The sequence below is a fragment of the Lolium rigidum genome, chromosome 6 (assembly GCF_022539505.1).
Source record: "Lolium rigidum isolate FL_2022 chromosome 6, APGP_CSIRO_Lrig_0.1, whole genome shotgun sequence".
Taxonomy (NCBI): domain Eukaryota; kingdom Viridiplantae; phylum Streptophyta; class Magnoliopsida; order Poales; family Poaceae; genus Lolium; species Lolium rigidum.
Genome location: NC_061513.1, coordinates 119,996,337 through 120,015,228, shown reverse-complemented (window position 1 = coordinate 120,015,228; position 18,892 = coordinate 119,996,337). Strand labels below are relative to the sequence as shown.

General features: G+C 43.4%; 1 protein-coding gene across 1 annotated transcript; it reads left to right on the top strand.

The window, feature by feature from the left end:
- Positions 1–1,692: 1,692 nt before the first annotated feature.
- On the top strand, positions 1,693–6,192 carry LOC124665221 (protein SODIUM POTASSIUM ROOT DEFECTIVE 2-like). Its single transcript, XM_047202637.1, has 3 exons — positions 1,693–2,357; positions 2,467–2,542; positions 5,690–6,192. The coding sequence occupies exons 1-3, from the start codon at positions 2,148–2,150 to the stop codon at positions 5,836–5,838; spliced, it is 435 nt and encodes a 144-aa protein (XP_047058593.1). The 5' UTR covers positions 1,693–2,147; the 3' UTR covers positions 5,839–6,192.
- The last annotated feature ends 12,700 nt before the right edge of the window (positions 6,193–18,892 follow it).

The window sequence follows — 18,892 nt, the reverse complement described above, 5'->3', positions numbered from 1 at the left end:
CGATGCGCCCCGAAGCAACGCAGCTGAAGCAATGCGGCATCATGCCCGCTGCCAGGCGGGCCCGTGGAGACAGACATGTGGTTCGTCGAGGCATTTAGCGTCGGACGGCATGGTCGTAAACTGGAGATGCCCTCACACTCACACTATTGGTCTATTGGCTATTGCTGGTCACACATCGTTTCCGTGATGCCCGTACTTCTGGTGCAATGTTTTGCGTTTCATTTCACAGGATTGCATCCACATACAGCTAGGGTGGTTGTGGGCCGGACATGCCTGGCGAGTGGCAGAAGATGCTGAAAACATGTCATAGATCGTGTTGGCTTCATAATTCAGGGATGGATCCACAACGGGGCAACGCAGATGGTACACCCCGTCCCTCTCGGGCAAGCGTACGGCCTCACCTGCGCGCGCCCTCCGGCGAGCCAATAATTTCGTGCCGGGCGGGGTCCGCCGGCCATGCATGTCTCTAGCTAGGGCCATTGCCACCCACCCATGAACTTTTCAGATAGAGATCGGCAGCAGAGTAGATGCACACAATGGCGCGCCAAACGGTTAAATCATGGAGGCCCGCCGCTAGATTCCCCGCCACGCCACCGTTGTTCAAAGCTGGAAGCGATTATGATGCCGCGAATAGCTACAAAAACATCACTGATTAATCAATCAGTCGAGGGGATGGAGCCCAGTCTGGATCCTGTCAAACCAGTCGATGCGCATTAGGCTAGCTTTCGGCAAGCAGATAGGTGACAACACAAGATGGGAGGAGCAATGTGAGATTCTTCTCTTTTGAGTTCATGCACTAACTAGCTAGCCTCCGGTGAAAGATGTACTCCCCGTCCCACAAAAGTTGTCTGAAATTTGTCTAGGTTTAGATGTACCTACACGCCAAATAATGTCTAGATACATTCAATTTTTTATAAACCTTTGACAAGTTTCATGGGTCAGATGAATTACACCCGCATAGCAGGCCTACATTTTTGTGTGAACAGATATACATATAGAGTGTATCTATATCCACACGGTCGAGAACCAAACCAACCCTCAGACTAAACAGGGCGTTGTCCGCGTGAAAAAAAAGAGTTAGAGAGGTCTCATCTATTTAACATCATGGAAGGACCCTTCCCCGTTGACCAACGTTTGTATCCACATGGTCAACTTATAGTTTGTTGGTCAACTTACAGTTAGACCACGTCGAGGCCGATCTGCGTGAGCGAATCGCCATGGAGTTTGTCAAGTCTGCATAGATATAGTGACAATTTGCAAGGCTGAATGGTCGTGCTTTGCTTAAGTCGTGGCCTACGACGCGCTATGGCATACGTCAATGGAGGTGATTGGATCGGAGGGCGTTTTTATATTCCCCCGTGTGCCCTTGTTTAAACCCTTTGCCCCCTCGGTCGGTGCAAGAGCAAAGCTGGATATGGTTTTCAATGGTAATTGTCGCCGTCTTGCTTCTCTAGCTATATATGTTGCCTTTCGCTGTGGCTTACGTGCGTTGCCACATACATATTCCCCACCGAGCGGAAAGGAACAAACATATATACTGGTCACCGATGTGCACAAGTGAAAGACACGTATGTGGCAATCTGTGATGTCTAAACTGGCTGCAACTTTTCCATGTTTTTGGTTACTTGCTTCTAAAGGCCAGCCTTCCATTGGCAGGCATGATTGAGCTGTATTCTATGGTTATGCTTTCAGCTCAATGCGTATGTCCGCATGGGCATGGCGATTTGGGTGTGTGTGTGTGTGCATAATTCCACATTTCCACGAGTGCTAGTGCCAATAAGCAGGCACATTGTCACATGGAGCGCTTACCAGCTTGTCTGTCCCCTTGTCAAACCGGCGCATGACCCTGTCTTGCACCCAAACAAAAGCTATCTCTCTCTCTAATTGTATTCATTGGGAGTTGCTTCAGACTTTTGAGCAATAGCCCACTTTAATACCACCGCTGCTTATATATATTCTCCTCCCTTGCTTCATCCCAAGTGCTTTGGTAGGTCTGTTAGCTCAGCGCACGTACTTGTCTCTTCTCACGCCCTTTTACATACGCACTTCTTCTTGGAGGGGTCTCTGCACTTTGCAGCAGCAGACCTTTTCTTCAGAGTTCAGAGAGAGTTCAGAGCTCAGAGAGTCCAGGGAGAGTTGAGAGAGAGATGGGTAGAAAGCTAAGCCTAGATAAGGTCCTGGATTGCTTCTCACTCTCCCTGTGTGCGAACGCCTGTGTCTGCATACATTCAGTTGAAGATGAGGAGGATGAGGAGAACGAGGGGATGGCCCTGGTGAGTGCTCAGCTCGATGAGATGGTGAAGCTCAAGGATTTCGGTGCTGGGGCCAAGACTCTTGCTTTCCATCTAGAGCCAAAGGTAAATAATTTTAACACCCTATCAGTCTCTGAGATACCTCTGCAGAGCATGTGGAGACTGCTAGTATTCACTGGCATAATATGTTTTTTCTGTTGTATCGGCGATGCAGACAGTGGAGCTCAGGGTGTCCATGCACTGCTATGGATGTGCGAAGAAAGTTCAGAAGCACATCTCCAAGATGGAAGGTACTTTTTAAATCTTTTTTGGGGTAGTGTTCGGATTCTTTTGATAGGGCCTATTGCCGAAAGTGTACAATCATGTTGTGGTACTTGCTATCTTAAAGGTCCTATCCTTTTACTCCCGACAACGAAATTGTAGATTTATACAACTGATGATCAAACCGTAAACTTGGCTGATTCTTCACGGAGGGTCAAGTTGCCCACTTGTTCCTTCCTTGATTATCTCGTTGCAATTGCTTGCGAACTCACACAACATAGAGCAGTACTTCTACCTCGCATCTTATTCTAATTTTCTCTATGCCTACTTAATCTGCATGAAAGTGTAAAAATGATAGATATCTTAGAAAAAGTTAAGGCTGGAATCATACTGGCAGGAATTGCTAATTCTGTCTTCCCTTCAACATCTCCTCATGTCTGTTCATGCTTGGCACACATCCAAGTGTGCGTTTCCTATTAGGAGTATTTAGCTATAGAAAAAGGTCGTGTATTTTGTGTTAGGATAACAAAGACAAGGATAGATCTCGAAGTAATCAATGACTGTGAAATGGCACGAATCTGTAGAACGGATAATATTTCAACGTATACCACATGGGTGTCTCCTCGGGATGCGAGCGGAGCATCGTGTCTGTAAGTTGAGAAGCATTTGGAGAAGAGATAAGACACGACCTGTCAGATGCAGAAAGAAAAAATGTGCCGGAGCAAGGCAGGCATGTTGACCTCTGCGCGCCTCCAATCATTTCGAAATTTCAGTATGCAACTTTTTTTTTTTGACAAATTTGACCCTTAGGAGAAACTAGTTCCTTGTTAAACCCTTGGCAAAACTGTTTTAAAATCCGACCCCTTTGAGTTCGGCGCCAAGGGAAAACAGCACAAAAGCACCCTTGGTAGTTTGACGCCATTGCCATTGGCGCTAACCTTTACTTCGGCGTCTTGTGTCTTGGTGTCGATGTTCTTCGGCGTCATTTTTTCGTGGCGCCGCACAATTTCGGCTCCATTCTTGATGATGACGAAGCTAGAGATCAGATTTCAAAATAGTTTTGTCGAGAAGTCAGACTGAGAATTAGTTAAAAAAATATACTACTCCCTCCAATCCAATTCCCCACTCATTCCATCTATATGACCTTTGATGGGAGTTTCAGATAACAAGTGTTGTGGTTGTAGTTCGTTTTAGTTTAAATTTAAGCTAAAATCACTACACTTAATAGACTAAGGGTGTACAACTGGCTTGGATCATGGCGAACAGTAAACGCAGCAATGTGTTCCACAAAGTATTTTGATGATACATGTTCGCCACAGATCATTCGCAGCAGCCAGTGGGCATCTTCTGCTCCTAGTGAGTTGGCTCCCGTGTCGTTTTGGTGGAACAAGATCCTCTGACGTACTGCATAAAACTGCAGAGGGACATAGTTGGTTGCAGTCCATCCGTTGAGCATCCGACGGCAGGAGCGCGAATCCTGTAAAAACACAACGCGAACCAGCCCGAAGCCCACGTACTTTAGTCAAACGGCAGCAGATGGAGGTGAGCAGCATGCGGAACGGCGGCGGCAACAGAGGACGTGGCCGGCGACCCGGACGACACCACTCCATCTCCTCCGCTTAGAGGACGCAGCCGACGAGCGCCAGCCAAGCGACACAGCTACATCCTCCGTTGGCAGCAGAGAGAGTCCTCTAAAAACACAGCTACGTCTCGAGGAAAAGCCCAGCTGTTCAATGAAACGTGATAGGAAAAGCATCCCGTCGTCCCTTTCGCTCGCCATTGCCGCTCGCCCGCGAAGCTCGCCGGCAGGCCCAACACTCAACCACCCCGGCGATGGCGCTCCCAACCAGCTCCCCTGTCGTACTGCCAAGCATCCCGTCGTCCCTTTCGCTCGCCATTGCCGCTCGCCCGCGAAGCTCGCCGGCAGGCCCAACACTCAACCACCCCGGCGATGCCGCTCCCAACCAGCTCCCCTGTCGTACTGCCGTACTGGTCGCTTTGCTCGACTTCTGCGTTGCCGCTCCTCCGGCGCACGCCGGCCGCGTCCTCCAAGAGATCGAAGGAGCAGGAAGCTTGTGCCGGTTATGCCGCCGAGCTCGACCTCAGCATTGTCGCTTGGCTGGCGCTCGTCGGCTGCGTCCTCTAAGCGAGTAGATGGAGTGCTGTCGTCCGGGTCGCCGGCCACGTCCTCTGTCGCCGTCGCCGTTCCGCATGCTGCTGGTTCGCGTCGTGTTTTTATAGGATTCGCGCTCCTGCCGTCGGATGCTTAACGGACGGACTACGGCCAACTATGTCCCTCTGCAGTTTTATGCATTACGTTAGAGGATCTCGTTCCGTCGTTTTGGTCGCGCATGTAGGCGACCACGGGCCGATGCGTACATCGCATTCGCATTTGCACATGTTGGTACTGTGCACATGTGCAAGTCTGCCTGCCTTTTCTGGGAAAACTTTAGGTGGCAGTGGCACCGCCAGTCGGTGGCCAAGATTTGGTACTGCTGTGGCATAATTGAGTTGGCCTTGTACCAGGTGGTATGCCACCACCTTCATCGTACGGCTCACTGTCGGAGCAACAATAGGAGAAGAAAAAGGGTATCGTTTCACAGTTCCGCGCGCCCAATGGCAGCTCAATCCATACTCTCTCCTCTGTCTTCTCTAGCACTTTTAAGTAATTAAGTAGCTTAAAGAACAGAACTGCTGTAAGAATCTAGTTCACTGAAGATCTGTTAATCAGCGAGTCAGCTGTGCTGCCAACATGGCATGTTTGATTCAAAAGATTTTAAAAGCACAGGAATAGGAAAAACGCAGGAACAACCATGTGAAATTCTGTCGGAGCAAAAATAAGAGAAGAAAGTAGTTTCTTTGCATAGAAATGACACGGTAGATAGAGTGCACTGTTTTCAGTAAATTGGACACCGATTTCTTAAACATGATGAAACTTGACAACATGAACTAGAAAAATGCACACGAGCTAGCATGCACGATAGATTTGCAGCGCAATCGAAGCTCAGTACCCCACATCCACACCCTCTCCTCTATCTTTCTCTATCACTTTTAGTTCAGTGAAGCTCAAACTGCTGTAAGAATCAATAGTTCAGTGAAGATCTGTTCATCAGCGAGTCAGCTGTGCCAGCTCCTACCATTTTTAACATTTCTACCTGTCTTTCTTGTGTGTGCAGGTGTATCATCGTTTGAGGTCGATTTGGAGAGCAAGAAGGTGGTTGTGACGGGGGACATCACGCCCTACGAGGTGCTGGTGAGCGTCTCCAAGGTGATGAAGTTCGCAGAGCTGCTGGTGGCCCCCAACTCCCCAACTCCGAGTAGATAGACGATACTACTAGTATAAGGGGTGTCACATGATCTCATTGATCAAATTGGGTGTATGCTCCGGTCGCCATCGATTTCGCGCAAGCTTAAGGCACGCGCAGAAGCAGCACCCAACACAGGCACGGCCGGGAAGAAGATTTGGTAAATTGTGCAGGAAACCAAGGAAGAAGGGCTGGTGGTTGATCATGATCGTTCTAACTAGTGTGGTGTTTGGTACAATTGATCCGAGTGTTAATTTGGAGTGACAAACATGGTTGCCTTCGACCCCTTATAGTTAGAACACGCACGTTGGAAGGACTGAACGAGACGAGAAATAGTTGTTTCGCTCCGCAAGGCAAAACAATCCACAGAACCTGGGTTGCGCAAAGCTCGCTTTGACATGGTATGGCTGTAGAGGTGTAGATAAGAGAACAAATATATGCCGTAATAAATCAGTTAAACTAACAATCCCATACTCAAAGTGCGCAAAAATTCTAAAAAAGTTCCAGATGTAGACAATGGTGTATTCTACAAACCTGGCAAATTTCAACACGAAATACCATATATGCTAGGCTGTGCTAAAATAACAGAAGTGGAAACTTGAAGTAGTGAACAATGTAGATTTTGAAACCTCCAAAGATTATACTCCCTCTGTTTCATTCTATAGTGCCTATAGTTTTTTAGCACGGAAATTAGCGCAAGAGTATTTTTTACACAAGACCCCTAGCTAAACGATTTGAGATCAACGTACAATTTGGGAAATCCATATCTTTCTAACTTACCATGACAAATTTGGGAGCTGAACGATTTGGGAGCTGAACGGGGAGGGGGTAATTGAAAAAAAGCTAAGCTACAACCTTATATTCTGAAACAAATGCCAAAAATCTATGGGCACTATAGAAAGGAACGGAAGGAGTATGATTTTATCTTTTTGTGTGGCCCAAAATACAAGGTTTTTTTTGGTTGCGATTTTACACGTCGGTAGAATACATCACTATCAACATCTAGATTTTTTTTTGAAACCCTAAAATGCTGGTTTCAATTTTATTAAAAAAATTTCCTACATGTAGGACGAACTACATTTGTAGTTTGCCATGAATTGAGTGACTACCATGTTCTCTAAAGTGAACGGATCAAATAGAACTGTTGGGACAAATTGGGCTATAGATCTTAGACCAGACGGATATGGACAAACATTATTGTATCTTAATGTGTATGACTATTGATGAGGACATCCCTACTACACTGCTACCTCCGTCATTATAAGATGAAGATAATGATGCTGTGAAGTTCAAGTCCAATGAAGTCAGGATTGGACCAATGACACGAGCTCGTGCGAAGCTACTCAAACAACAGGTGAACTTGTTCCTAAGTGATACTTTGATCGATGAGAACTTTATACTGCCTAAGTCCTATTACTTATGTATGATCAGGTATGAGGAGGGAGCAAGCATCGCACGAGGAGGAGAGGAGCAGCTGGACAAGAAGCTGGACGAAAAGCTGGACATGGAGCTGGCCATGAAACTGGACAAGAAGACATCCCATGGAAGCGCGAGGGAGGAGAGGGAGGCATACGCGAGGGGAGAAGAAGAAGTCCAGGCCGGCGCTAAGCCCGGTCAGACCGGCCGCCACGTCGGCGCGCCCGGTCCCAGGTCCGGTCCAACCGGATGCCCCGCCGGATCAGCCCGGCGCAGACCGGACGCCACACTTGTGCCATCCGGGCACTATCCAGTAAGTTTGGAAGCCTAGTCCGGTTCCCGCCCGGCGCCAGACCCGGTTGAAACCGGATGGCCCGGTCATAGGCCCGGTCGACCGGCCGTATGACCGGCCGACTCCGAGTCTGTCTCGACCAGATCCGATCTGGGTCAATTTTCTATGTATCTTTTCGACCTGAGGTCGTCCTGAACCCATATATAAGTGCCCAGGACACCCCCAAATTAGGTTTAGACCACGTTTAAGATAAACCCTAGTTCATAGTTGATTGCTTTGCAACTCTATTGAATCTCTACACCATATTGCATTGATTTGGTATAAACCCTGAAAGTCTTGTGTGATCTGCTATTCTATTGGGAATTAGACACTTCCGACAGCTCTAGGTGCAAATTTATAGAGAGGCTTGGTCTTGAACTCTAAACCTTGTAGGAGCGCCCAAGGAATTACCGTGGAATGCTTCCAACTGGTCAACACCCAGTTTCCATTAGCCCTAGTTTGAACTAGTATAATATAACAAAAAAGATGCTCTTGTTCGGACTATAGAAACTTGATAACATTATTTATGGCGTACTTGGAGTAGAAAATGTTTAGTTAATTCTTTGCTCATTGTTATACCGTATTTTTTTTAACAGAGGCTGGGTCTAGAAGACCCGCGATTCATTCAGTTGAACACACGTGGCAGGTACATGTTACAAAGAGGCCCTTTTACATCTCTCGCACTGAGAAACCTAAAATTTAAAGAAAGGGCCTTTAGAAATGCAAAAAACACCCTAGAACTAAAAGATGAAAAGTGATCAAGTCCTTGGGTGCCGTTTGTAGGGATTCGTTGCATAGAAAAAAAAAATTTCCTACCGCGAGAACGCAATCCAAGCCAAGATGCAATCTAGAAGACGGGAGCAACGAGGGGATGAACGAGACTCACCCTTGAAGATTTCCAAAGCCTACAAGATGAGGCTCTTGTTGTTGCGGTAGACGATCACTTGCCGCTTTCAAAAGCGCGTAGAAGATCTTGACGGTGCCACAATCGGGCAGCACATCCGTACTCGGTCACACGTTCGGTGTTGATGAAGACGACGTCCTTCTCCCCGTTCCAGCGGGCAGCGGAAGTAGTAGCTCCTCCTTGAATCCGGCAGCACGATGGTGTGGTGGCGGTGGTGATGGAGATCTCCGACGGAGCTTCGCTAAGCGTTGCAGGAGAGGGGGAGGAGTGGGGCGGCTAGGGTTTGGGGGGAGGGGGTGGCCGGCCTCCTTGGGGTGCGGCCAAGGTGGTGGTGTTGTGCTGGCCGGCCTCCTCCCCTTGACCCCTCATTATATAGGTGGAACCCCCAAGTGTTGGACTACAAGTCTTCGAATAAGACCTCAACCCAAAACCTTCCATGTTGTAGTTAAACCTACCCAAGGTGGTGGGATTCCCACCCTTCCATGAGGGGGGGTGGCCGGCCCCCTTGGTGGAGTCCACCCCTCTAGGGTTGGCCGGACATGGGTGGTGGAGTCCCGTGATTTCTTCCGGACTTTCTAAAACCTTCTAGAACCTTCCATAAATGCACCGGATCATTTTCAAACTTATAAAATGACTTCCTATATATGAATCTTATTCTCCGGACCATTCCGGAACTCCTCGTGATGTCCGGGATCCCATCCGAGACTTCGAACAATACTTCGAACTCCATTCCATATTCAAGTTCTACTAATACAACATCAAACCTTAAGTGTGTCACCCTACGGTTCGCGAACTATGTGGACATGGTTGAGAACTCTCTCCGACCAATAACCAATAGCGGGATCTGGAGATCCATAATGGCTCCCACATATTCAACGATGACTTAGTGATCGAATGAACCATTCACATACGATACCAATTCCCTTTGTCAAGCGATATTTTACTTGTCCGAGGTTTGATCATCGGTATCTCTCTATACCTTGTTCAACCTCGTCTCCTGACAAGTACACTTTACTCGTACCGTGGTATGTGGTCTCTTATGAACTTATTCATATGCTTGCAAGCTATTTAGACGACATTCCACCGAGAGGGCCCAGAGTATATCTATCCGTCATCGGGATGGACAAATCTCACTGTTGATCCATATGCCTCAACTCATACTTTCCGGATACTTAATCCCACCTTTATAACCACCCATTTACGCAGTGGCGTTTGATGTAATCAAATTACCTTTCCGGTATAAGTGATTTACATGATCTCATGGTCGAAAGGACTAGGTAACTATGTATCAAAAGCTTATAGAAAATAACTTAATGACGTGATCTTATGCTACGCTTAATTGGGTGTGTCCATTACATCATTCATATAATGATATAACCTTGTTATTAATAACATCCAATGTTCATGATTTATGAAACTCTAATTATCCATTAATCAACAAGCTAGTTAAGAGGCTTACTAGGGACTCATTGTTGTTTACATAACACACATGTATCAATGTTTCGGTTAATACAATTATAGCATGGTATATAAACATTTATCATAAACACAAAGATATATAATAACCACTTTTATTATTGCCTCTTGGGCATATCTCCAACAGCTCTTCCACTTGCACTAGAGTCAATAATCTAGATTACATTGTAAGGTACCTAACACCCATGGCATTCTGGTGTTGGTCATGCTTTGCCCTAGGGAGAGCTTTAGTCAACGGATCTGCTACATTCAGATCAGTGTGTACTTTGCAAATCTTTACTTCTCCATCTTCGATGTACTCGTGAATCGAGTGATAACGTAGCTTGATATGCTTCAGCCTCTTGTGTGACCTTGGTTCTTGTGCATTGGCGATGGCTCCCATGTTATCACAGTAGATGGCTAGTGGGTCCAATGCACTAGGAACCACACCGAGCTCTACAATGAACCTCTTCATCCATACCGCTTCTGATGAAGCCTCTGAAGCCGCTATGTACTCTGATTCTGTTGAAGACTTCACCACCGTGCACTGCTTCGAGCTTGCCCAGCTTATCGCAGCACCATTCAATATAAACACGTACCCGGACCGAGACATAGAGTCATCGGGATCATTGTTCCAACTTGCATCGGTGTAACCGGTTACAACGAGCTCTTGGTCACCTCCATAACAAAGAAACATATCCTTAGTTCTTTTCAAGTACTTCAGGATATTCTTGACCGCTGTCCAGTGTTCCATTTCTGGATCACTTTGATATCTGCTAGTCAAACTAATAGCATGTGCTATATCCGGTCTAGTACATAGCATGGCATACATAATAGAGCCTACTGCCGAGGCATAGGGGATCTGACTCATCCTTTCTCTTTCTTCTGCCGTAGTCGGATCTTGAGTCTTACTCAAGACCTTGCCTGGTAACATAGGTAAGAATCCTTTCTTACTTTCGTCCATTCTAAACTTCTTTAGAATCTTGTCCAGGTATGTACTCTGTGATAGCCCTATTAGGCGTCTTGATCTATCTCTATAAATCTTGATGCCTAATATATACGATGTTTCACCAAGGTCTTTCATTGAAAAACTATTATTCAAATAACCTTTTACACCGCTTAATAGTTCTATATCATTCCCAATCAATAATATGTCATCTACATATAATATCAGGAATGCTACAGAGCTCCCACTCACTTTCTTGTAAATACAGGCCTCTCCATGACACTGTATAAACCCGAAGTCTTTGATCACTTTATCGAAACGTCGGTTCCAACTTCTTGATGCTTGCTTCAGTCCATAAATTGAACGCTAAAGTTTGCATACTTTGTCAGCATTTTTAGGATCGACAAAACCTTTGGGTTGTACCATATACAACTCTTCCTCAATGTCTCCATTAAGGAACGCCGTTTTGACATCCATCTCGTCAAATCTCATAATCGAAAAATGCAGCTATTGCTAACAAAATCCTCACAGATTTTAGCTTCGCTACAGGTGAGAAAGTCTCATCGTAGTCAACACCTTGAATTTGTCGGAAACCCTTTGCGACAAGTCGAGATTTATAGACAGTAATATTAGCATCAGCATCTGTTTTTCTTTTGAAGATCCATTTATTCTCGACAGCCTTGCGGCTATCAGGTAAGTCTACCAAAGTCCACACTTTGTTATCATACATGGATCCCATTTCGGATTTCATGGCTTCTTGCCATTTGTTCGAATCTGGGCTCATCATCGCTTCTTCATACGTTGCAGGGTCTTCATCATTGTTGTCCACAATCATGACATTTAGACAAGGATCATACCAATCAGGAGTGGCACGTTCCCTTGTCGATCTGCGAGGTTCAGTAGCTTCCTCGTTCGAAGTTTCATGATCATTATCATTAGCTTCCTCTGTTGCCGGTGTAGGCGGCACAGGAACAACTTCCGTCATCGCGCTACTCTGATCAATGAGTGAAGATTCAGTAATCTCGTCGAGTTCTACTTTTCTTCCAGTCACTTCTTTAGTGAGAAATTCTTTCTCAAGAAAGGTTCCGTTCTTAGCAACAAAGATTTTGCCTTCGGATCTGTGATAGAAAGTGTACCCTATAGTTTCCTTAGGGTATCCTATGAAGACGCATTTCTCCGCTTTGGGTTCTAGCTTGTCCGGTTGTAACTTTTTTACATAGGCTTCGCAACCCCAAACTTTAAGGAACGACAACTTAGGTTTCTTATTAAACCATAATTCATACGGTGTCGTTTCAACGGATTTAGATGGTGTCCTATTTAAAGTGAATGCAGCTGTCTCTAATGCATAACTCCAAAATGATAACGACAAATCAGTAAGAGACATCATAGAACGAACCATATCTAAGAGAGTTCGATTACGATGTTCGGACACACCGTTTCGTTGTGGTGTTCCCGGCGGTGTCAATTGTGAAAGTATTCCGCATTTCTTCAAATGCATGCCAAACTCATAACTCGGATATTCACCTCCGCGATCAGATCGTAGAAATTTAATCTTCTTGTTACGTTGATTTTCTACTTCACTTTGGAATTCCTTAAACTTCTCGAAAGTTTCGGATTTATGTTTCATGAAATAGATATACCCATATCTACTCGGATCATCCGTGAAGGTTAGAACATAACGATAACCACCGCGCGAGGCTACACTCATTGGTCCGCACACATTGGTATGTATGATTTCCAATAAGTCTGTAGCTCGCTCCATAATACCAGAGAATGGAGTCTTAGTCATTTTTCCCATCAGACATGCTTCGCATCTATCAAGTGACTCAAAGTCAAGTGATTCTAGTAATCCATCGGTATGGAGTTTCTTCATGCATTTCACTCCAATATGACCAAGACGACAGTGCCACATATAAGTAGAATTATCATTCAATTTAATTCGCTTAGCATCAATGTTATTAATATGTGTATCACTACTATCGAGATCTAATAGAAATAAACCATTCTTTTTAGGTGCTCGACCATAAAAGATATTATTCATAAAAATAGAACAACCTTTATTCTCAGACTTGAATGAATAACCGTCTTGCATTAAACAAGATCCAGATATAATGTTCATGCTCAACGCAGGTACAAAATAACAATTATGGAGGTTTAAAACTAATCCTGAAGGTAGATGTAGAGGGAGTGTGCCGACTGCGATCACATTGACCTTGGATCCATTTCCAACGCGCATCGTCACTTCATCCTTCAATAATCTTTGTTTATTCTTTAGTTCCTGTTTCGAGTTACAAATATGAGCAACCGAACCAGTATCAAGTACCCATGTACTAGTACGAGAACCAGTAAGATAAACATCTATAACATGTATATCAGATATACCTTCTTTCTTCTTCTTGACAAGGCCGCTCTTCAGATCAGCCAAATACTTGGAGAAATTACGCTTCCAGTGTCCCTTCTCCTTGCAGTAATAGCACTCAGCATCAGGCTTAGGGCCATTCTTGGGTTTCATAGGAGGCGTGGCAGCTTTCTTGCCACCCTTCTTGAATTTTCCCTTAGACTTGCCCTGTTTCTTGAAACTGGTGGTCTTGTTGACCATCAACAATTGGTGCTCTTTCTTGATCTCAATCTCAGCAGATTTCAGCATGGCGAAGAGTCAGGTAACTCTTTGTTCATGTTATGCATATTGTAGTTCATCACAAAGTTCTTGTAACTAGGTGGCACGTGGCAGTGATTGAAGAACACGATTAATCCCCAGTCTGTTAGGAATCACTATTCCCAAGTCACTGAGTTTCTTCGCATGCCCGGTCATGGCGAGTATGTGCTCACTAACGGAGCTGCCTTCTTCCATCATGCAGCTGAAGAAGTGTTTCGATGCTTCATAGCATTCCACGGCCGCATGAGTTTCAAAGATAGCTTTCAGTGTAGGGATTCGTTGCATAGAAAACAAAAATTTTCCTACCGCGAGAACGCAATCCAAGCCAAGATGCAATCTAGAAGACGGGAGCAACGAGGGTATTATTGAGACTCACCCTTGAAGATTTCCAAAGCCTATAAGAGTAGGCTCTTATTGCTGCGGTAGACGATCACTTGCCGCTTGCAAAAGCGCGTAGAAAATCTTGATCACGGTGCCACGATCGGGCAGCACCTCCGTACTCGGTCACACGTTCGGTGTTGATGAAGACGACGTCCTTCTCCCCGTTCCAGCGGGCAGCGGAAGTAGTAGCTCCTCCTTGAATCCGGCAGCACAACGGCATGGTGGCGGTGGCGATGGAGAACTCCGGCGGAGCTTCGCTAAGCGTGCGGGAGAGGTGGAGGAGAGAGGGGCGGCTAGGGTTTGGGAGAGGGGGTGGCCGGCCTCAAGGGGTGCGGCCAGCTTGTGGCTTTGTGGTGGCCGGGCCCCTCCCCTATGCCCCTCATTATATAGGTGGAACCCCAAGTGTTGGACTACAAGTCTTCGAATAAGACCCCAACACAAGAACCTTCCATGTAGTAGGGAAACCTACCCAAGGTGGGACTCCCACCTCAAGTGGGATTCCCCCCTTCCATGTGGGGGTGGCCGGCCCCTTAGGTGGAGTCCACCTTGGACTCCCCCTCTAGGGTTGGCCGGCCATGGGAAGGTGGAGTCCCTCTGGGACTCCTCCTTCCTTAGTGATTCCTTCCGGACTTTTCTAGAACCTTCTAGAACCTTCCGTAAAATCACCGGATCATTTTCAAACTTATAAATGACTTCCTATATATGAATCTTATTCTCCGGACCATTCCGGAACTCCTCATGATGTCCGGGATCCCATCCGGGACTTCGAACAATACTTCGAACTCCATTCCATATTCAAGTTCTACCATTACAACATCAAACCTTAAGTGTGTCACCCTACGGTTCGTGAACTATGTGGACATGGGTGAGAACTCTCTCCGACCAATAACCAATAGCGGGATCTGGAGATCCATAATGGCTCCCACATATTCAACGATGACTTAGTGATCGAATGAACCATTCACATACGATACCAATTCCCTTTGTCACGCGATATTTTACTTGTCCGAGGTTTGATCATCGGTATTACTCTATACCTTGTTCAACCTCGTCTCCTGACAAGTACTCTTTACTCGTACCGTGGTATGTGGTCTCTTATGAACTTATTCATATGCTTGCAAGACATTAGACGACATTCCACCGAGAGGGCCCAGAGTATATCTATCCGTCATTGGGATGGACAAATCCCACCGTTGATCCATATGCCTCAACTCATACTTTCCGGATACTTAATCCCACCTTTATAACCACCCATTTACGCAAGTGGCGTTTGGTGTAATCAAAGTACCTTTCTCGGTATAAGTGATTTACATGATCTCATGGTCATAAGGACTAGGTAACTATGTATCGAAAGCTTATAGCAAATAACGTAATGACGTGATCTTATGCTACGCTTAATTGGGTGTGTCCATTACATCATTCATATAATGATATAACCTTGTTATTAATAACATCCAATGTTCATGATTATGAAACTAATCATCCATTAATCAACAAGCTAGTTAAGAGGCATACTAGGGACTCTTTGTTGTTCACATAACACACATGTATCAATGTTTCAGCTTAATACAATTATAGCATGGTATGTAAACATTATCATAAACACAAAGATATATTATAATAACCATTTTATTATTGCCTCTTGGGCATATCTCCAACAGTCTCCCACTTGCACTAGAGTCAATAATCTAGTTTACATTTGTAAAGATATAACACCTTGGCCTTCCGGTGCTTTATCATGTTTTGCTCACGGGAGAGGTTTTAGTCAACGGATCTGACATGCTCAAAAACGTATGTATTTTGTAATTCATTTGCGTCTCAACGCATCATTCATTTTCTAAATGAGTCAGCATTAAATATGTTTGGTCTTTCGGTGGAACCTTCCGCGGTCTGAAATATGTCACTAATATTGTCACACACAATATAGCTTCAAAGTTCTGACACTATCGGAACTACACCAAGTTCTCAAAGAACCTTCTGACTTTAACATCCTCAGTCTTTGTCAAAACAATGACATATACTGCCTTCTTTTGTAGAATCCGTCACAATATTTAGAACTCTTCTAAATCTAGCATAGACAACTTCTAGCTCATTTTGCTACCTTTTAAACAACACTTAGTCTAATTTGAGATTGAAATTTTATTTTTATATGTGACAAAACCAATATCGGTGCAACATCTTAGAGCGATTTGTTTGTCATTTCTTCATACAAAACTATATTTATATATCCTTGGTTCTTCTTAAGTACTCAAGAATATTCTTACTATCGTCCAATGATCATCTCATGAATCATTCTGGTATATGCTCATAACATTTTAGAGCACAGGACATCTGATTGTGTACATATTATTCGTGATCCATAATCACTCATGTGTTTTTATTCATTGAGTGTCAGATACACTCAAGTCTTGTTAAAACTTCACATGACAAGAACTTTTCCTTAATATTTCTATATTGAACTACTTCAATATTCATTCTATGTACTTTGACTTAAACTTATAATGTGTTTCAATCTATCTTCATAGATCTTGACACTAAATTTGTTTCAGTCCATATCCTTTCATTAAAGTTAATTTCTCAATGAAATATTTTAATCAAGTATATAATTACATCATTTATAACCAACTATATGTCATCTACATAAAGTATTATAAATATGTCTCAGCGCTCCCACTTAATTTCTTGCAAATGCAAGCCTCTTCATCGTTTCTGATGAAATCAAAAACTCTTTGACTATTTCATCTGGTGAAGATTCCAACTCCATGATATTCACTTCATCGAATTGAAGTTTGTATACCTATTTAGTATTCCACGGACTAGCAAAACAATTGGTTGTATCTTGTATACACCTTTAATACACACGTCTGATAAGTAATGTATTTTGCCATCCTATTAGCATATCTCATAAAAGAAATATGTAGTGATTACTAGAATAATCCACATAGACTATAAGCATTGCTACTGAAGATCTAATCTTATCGTAGTCAACTTATTAAACTTTGTCGTAAACAACTTTTCGACAAGTCGAGCTTCTTCAAGGATATTTCATCCAAGTCCATCAATTTTATAGATCCATTTACTTTCAAAAAGTATTCATCTATCTTGGATTTCATGGCGTATAGCCATTTTAACGAGTCGGGGCCCATCATAACTTCTTTGTTTGTAGTTGGTTTATCATTGTTCAAAATCAATCCTTTGTCCACAAATCATTTATTTGATCACAAAGTAAACCATACCTACAAGGTTCAATATGTACTTCGATCTCCATGGCTAAAATACTTTGTAGTCATGGGAGCCATGATCGTCGTGGCCGCTTCCTGAACCATTTCCGATGCTGCGCTACTCTGATCATTATGCTCAGGTTCATAAACCTTATCACGTTCTATTGTCCTCCCACTCAAATACATCGCTAGAAACAATTTCTCGGAAATAAGAAACATTGACAAACACTTTTGTCTTTGTCTCGTGAGAAGAATTCCCAATCAAATTTCTGGGATAACCAACAAAGACATTTATCCGATTTTGGTTGTAAACTTATTTACTTATGCTATGCATACCAATATTTAAGAAAAGACTATCAGGGTTCATACCCATGCCATAACTCATATGATGTCATTTCAACGGATCATGATGATGCTCTATTTAGTGTAAAAGCGGTAATCACTAAAGCATAATCCACAAAAAATATAATGGCGTCATAATATTTTATCTCATCGTTAATCCAACAATGTTTGGATACATCTCTCGGATACTATATCATCATTATGATACTCCAAGAAATGTGAGTTGTAGAACAATTTCATGACTCTCTTAGATGTTCGCTAAAACTCGTAATTCAAATATTTCTACCATGATCCAATCATAGATATTTGACTTTTCTATTACGATGATTTCCACTTCATGCTGAAATTTATTTGAATCCATTCAAAAGTTTCAAACTTCTTCTTTATCGAATATATCCACATATATATACTCAATTCATTGTTGGAAGTTTTCATGAAGTAGAAGAATCTTCCGCACACAACTATGCCCAGTGAACCATATACATCATCATGTATGTTTCCACTAAGTTAGTTGCCCGTTCAAATCTTGGCCTATGAACGGTACTTAAGTCATTCTTTTTAGAAGAGGTTTGCAAGCGCCAAATGATTCAAAAAATCAAATGACTCCAATAATCCATTTGCATGGAGTTTCTTCATGCGTTCCTTTCCAACATGACCTAAATGGCGGTTCCACAAACAAGTGGAATTCAAATCATTTGCCTTATGGCATTTTAGCGTCAGTGTTATGTATGTATGTTTCACCATTAAGATTTAAAATAACTTATCCATCGTACATGGAGTAATGTCATAATTTCAACAACTCATTGTTTTCATTTGACCAGAGCAAAATAACAATTATTAAGTTCTTTATTATAAATTCTAAGGGCTAGATAGAATGCCAACGATGAACATAATAACACTTTATTTTTGTTCCGGACGTGCATTCCTATCATATTCCTTGTCGAGTCACTTAGGCCATTGTATTCTTGTATTGCGTTGTTTTGTATGACACTTCATACCAACCAATATGGTACTAATACCCAAGAATTTCATTGTGTGACCTAACTAGGAATACAACCATAACATGTATATCATTTATATACACCTGAGCTAGACTCTCTAGTCTTTTCTTTCTTTCTGCCAATAATATCTTTTGTAGTTTCTCTTTTAGTTTTCCTCATTATTCAGAAAAATACTTCAACATTATTAACTTCTAGGTTTGTTGGTAAAATACCAATAAACTTGAGGTTCTTACTTTGAAGTTGATCATCATATGACAAGTGTTCCAGATTTCACTATTAGTAACCTTTTAATATGATGAACAATTTCACTCATAATTTTATCCATCATATCATGACGATTTTTCGAGACCATATCTGTACATGCTAGGCTCGTAAAGTATAACCTCAGTATTCGCATGTGCAAATCTGGCTTGCACTCTTT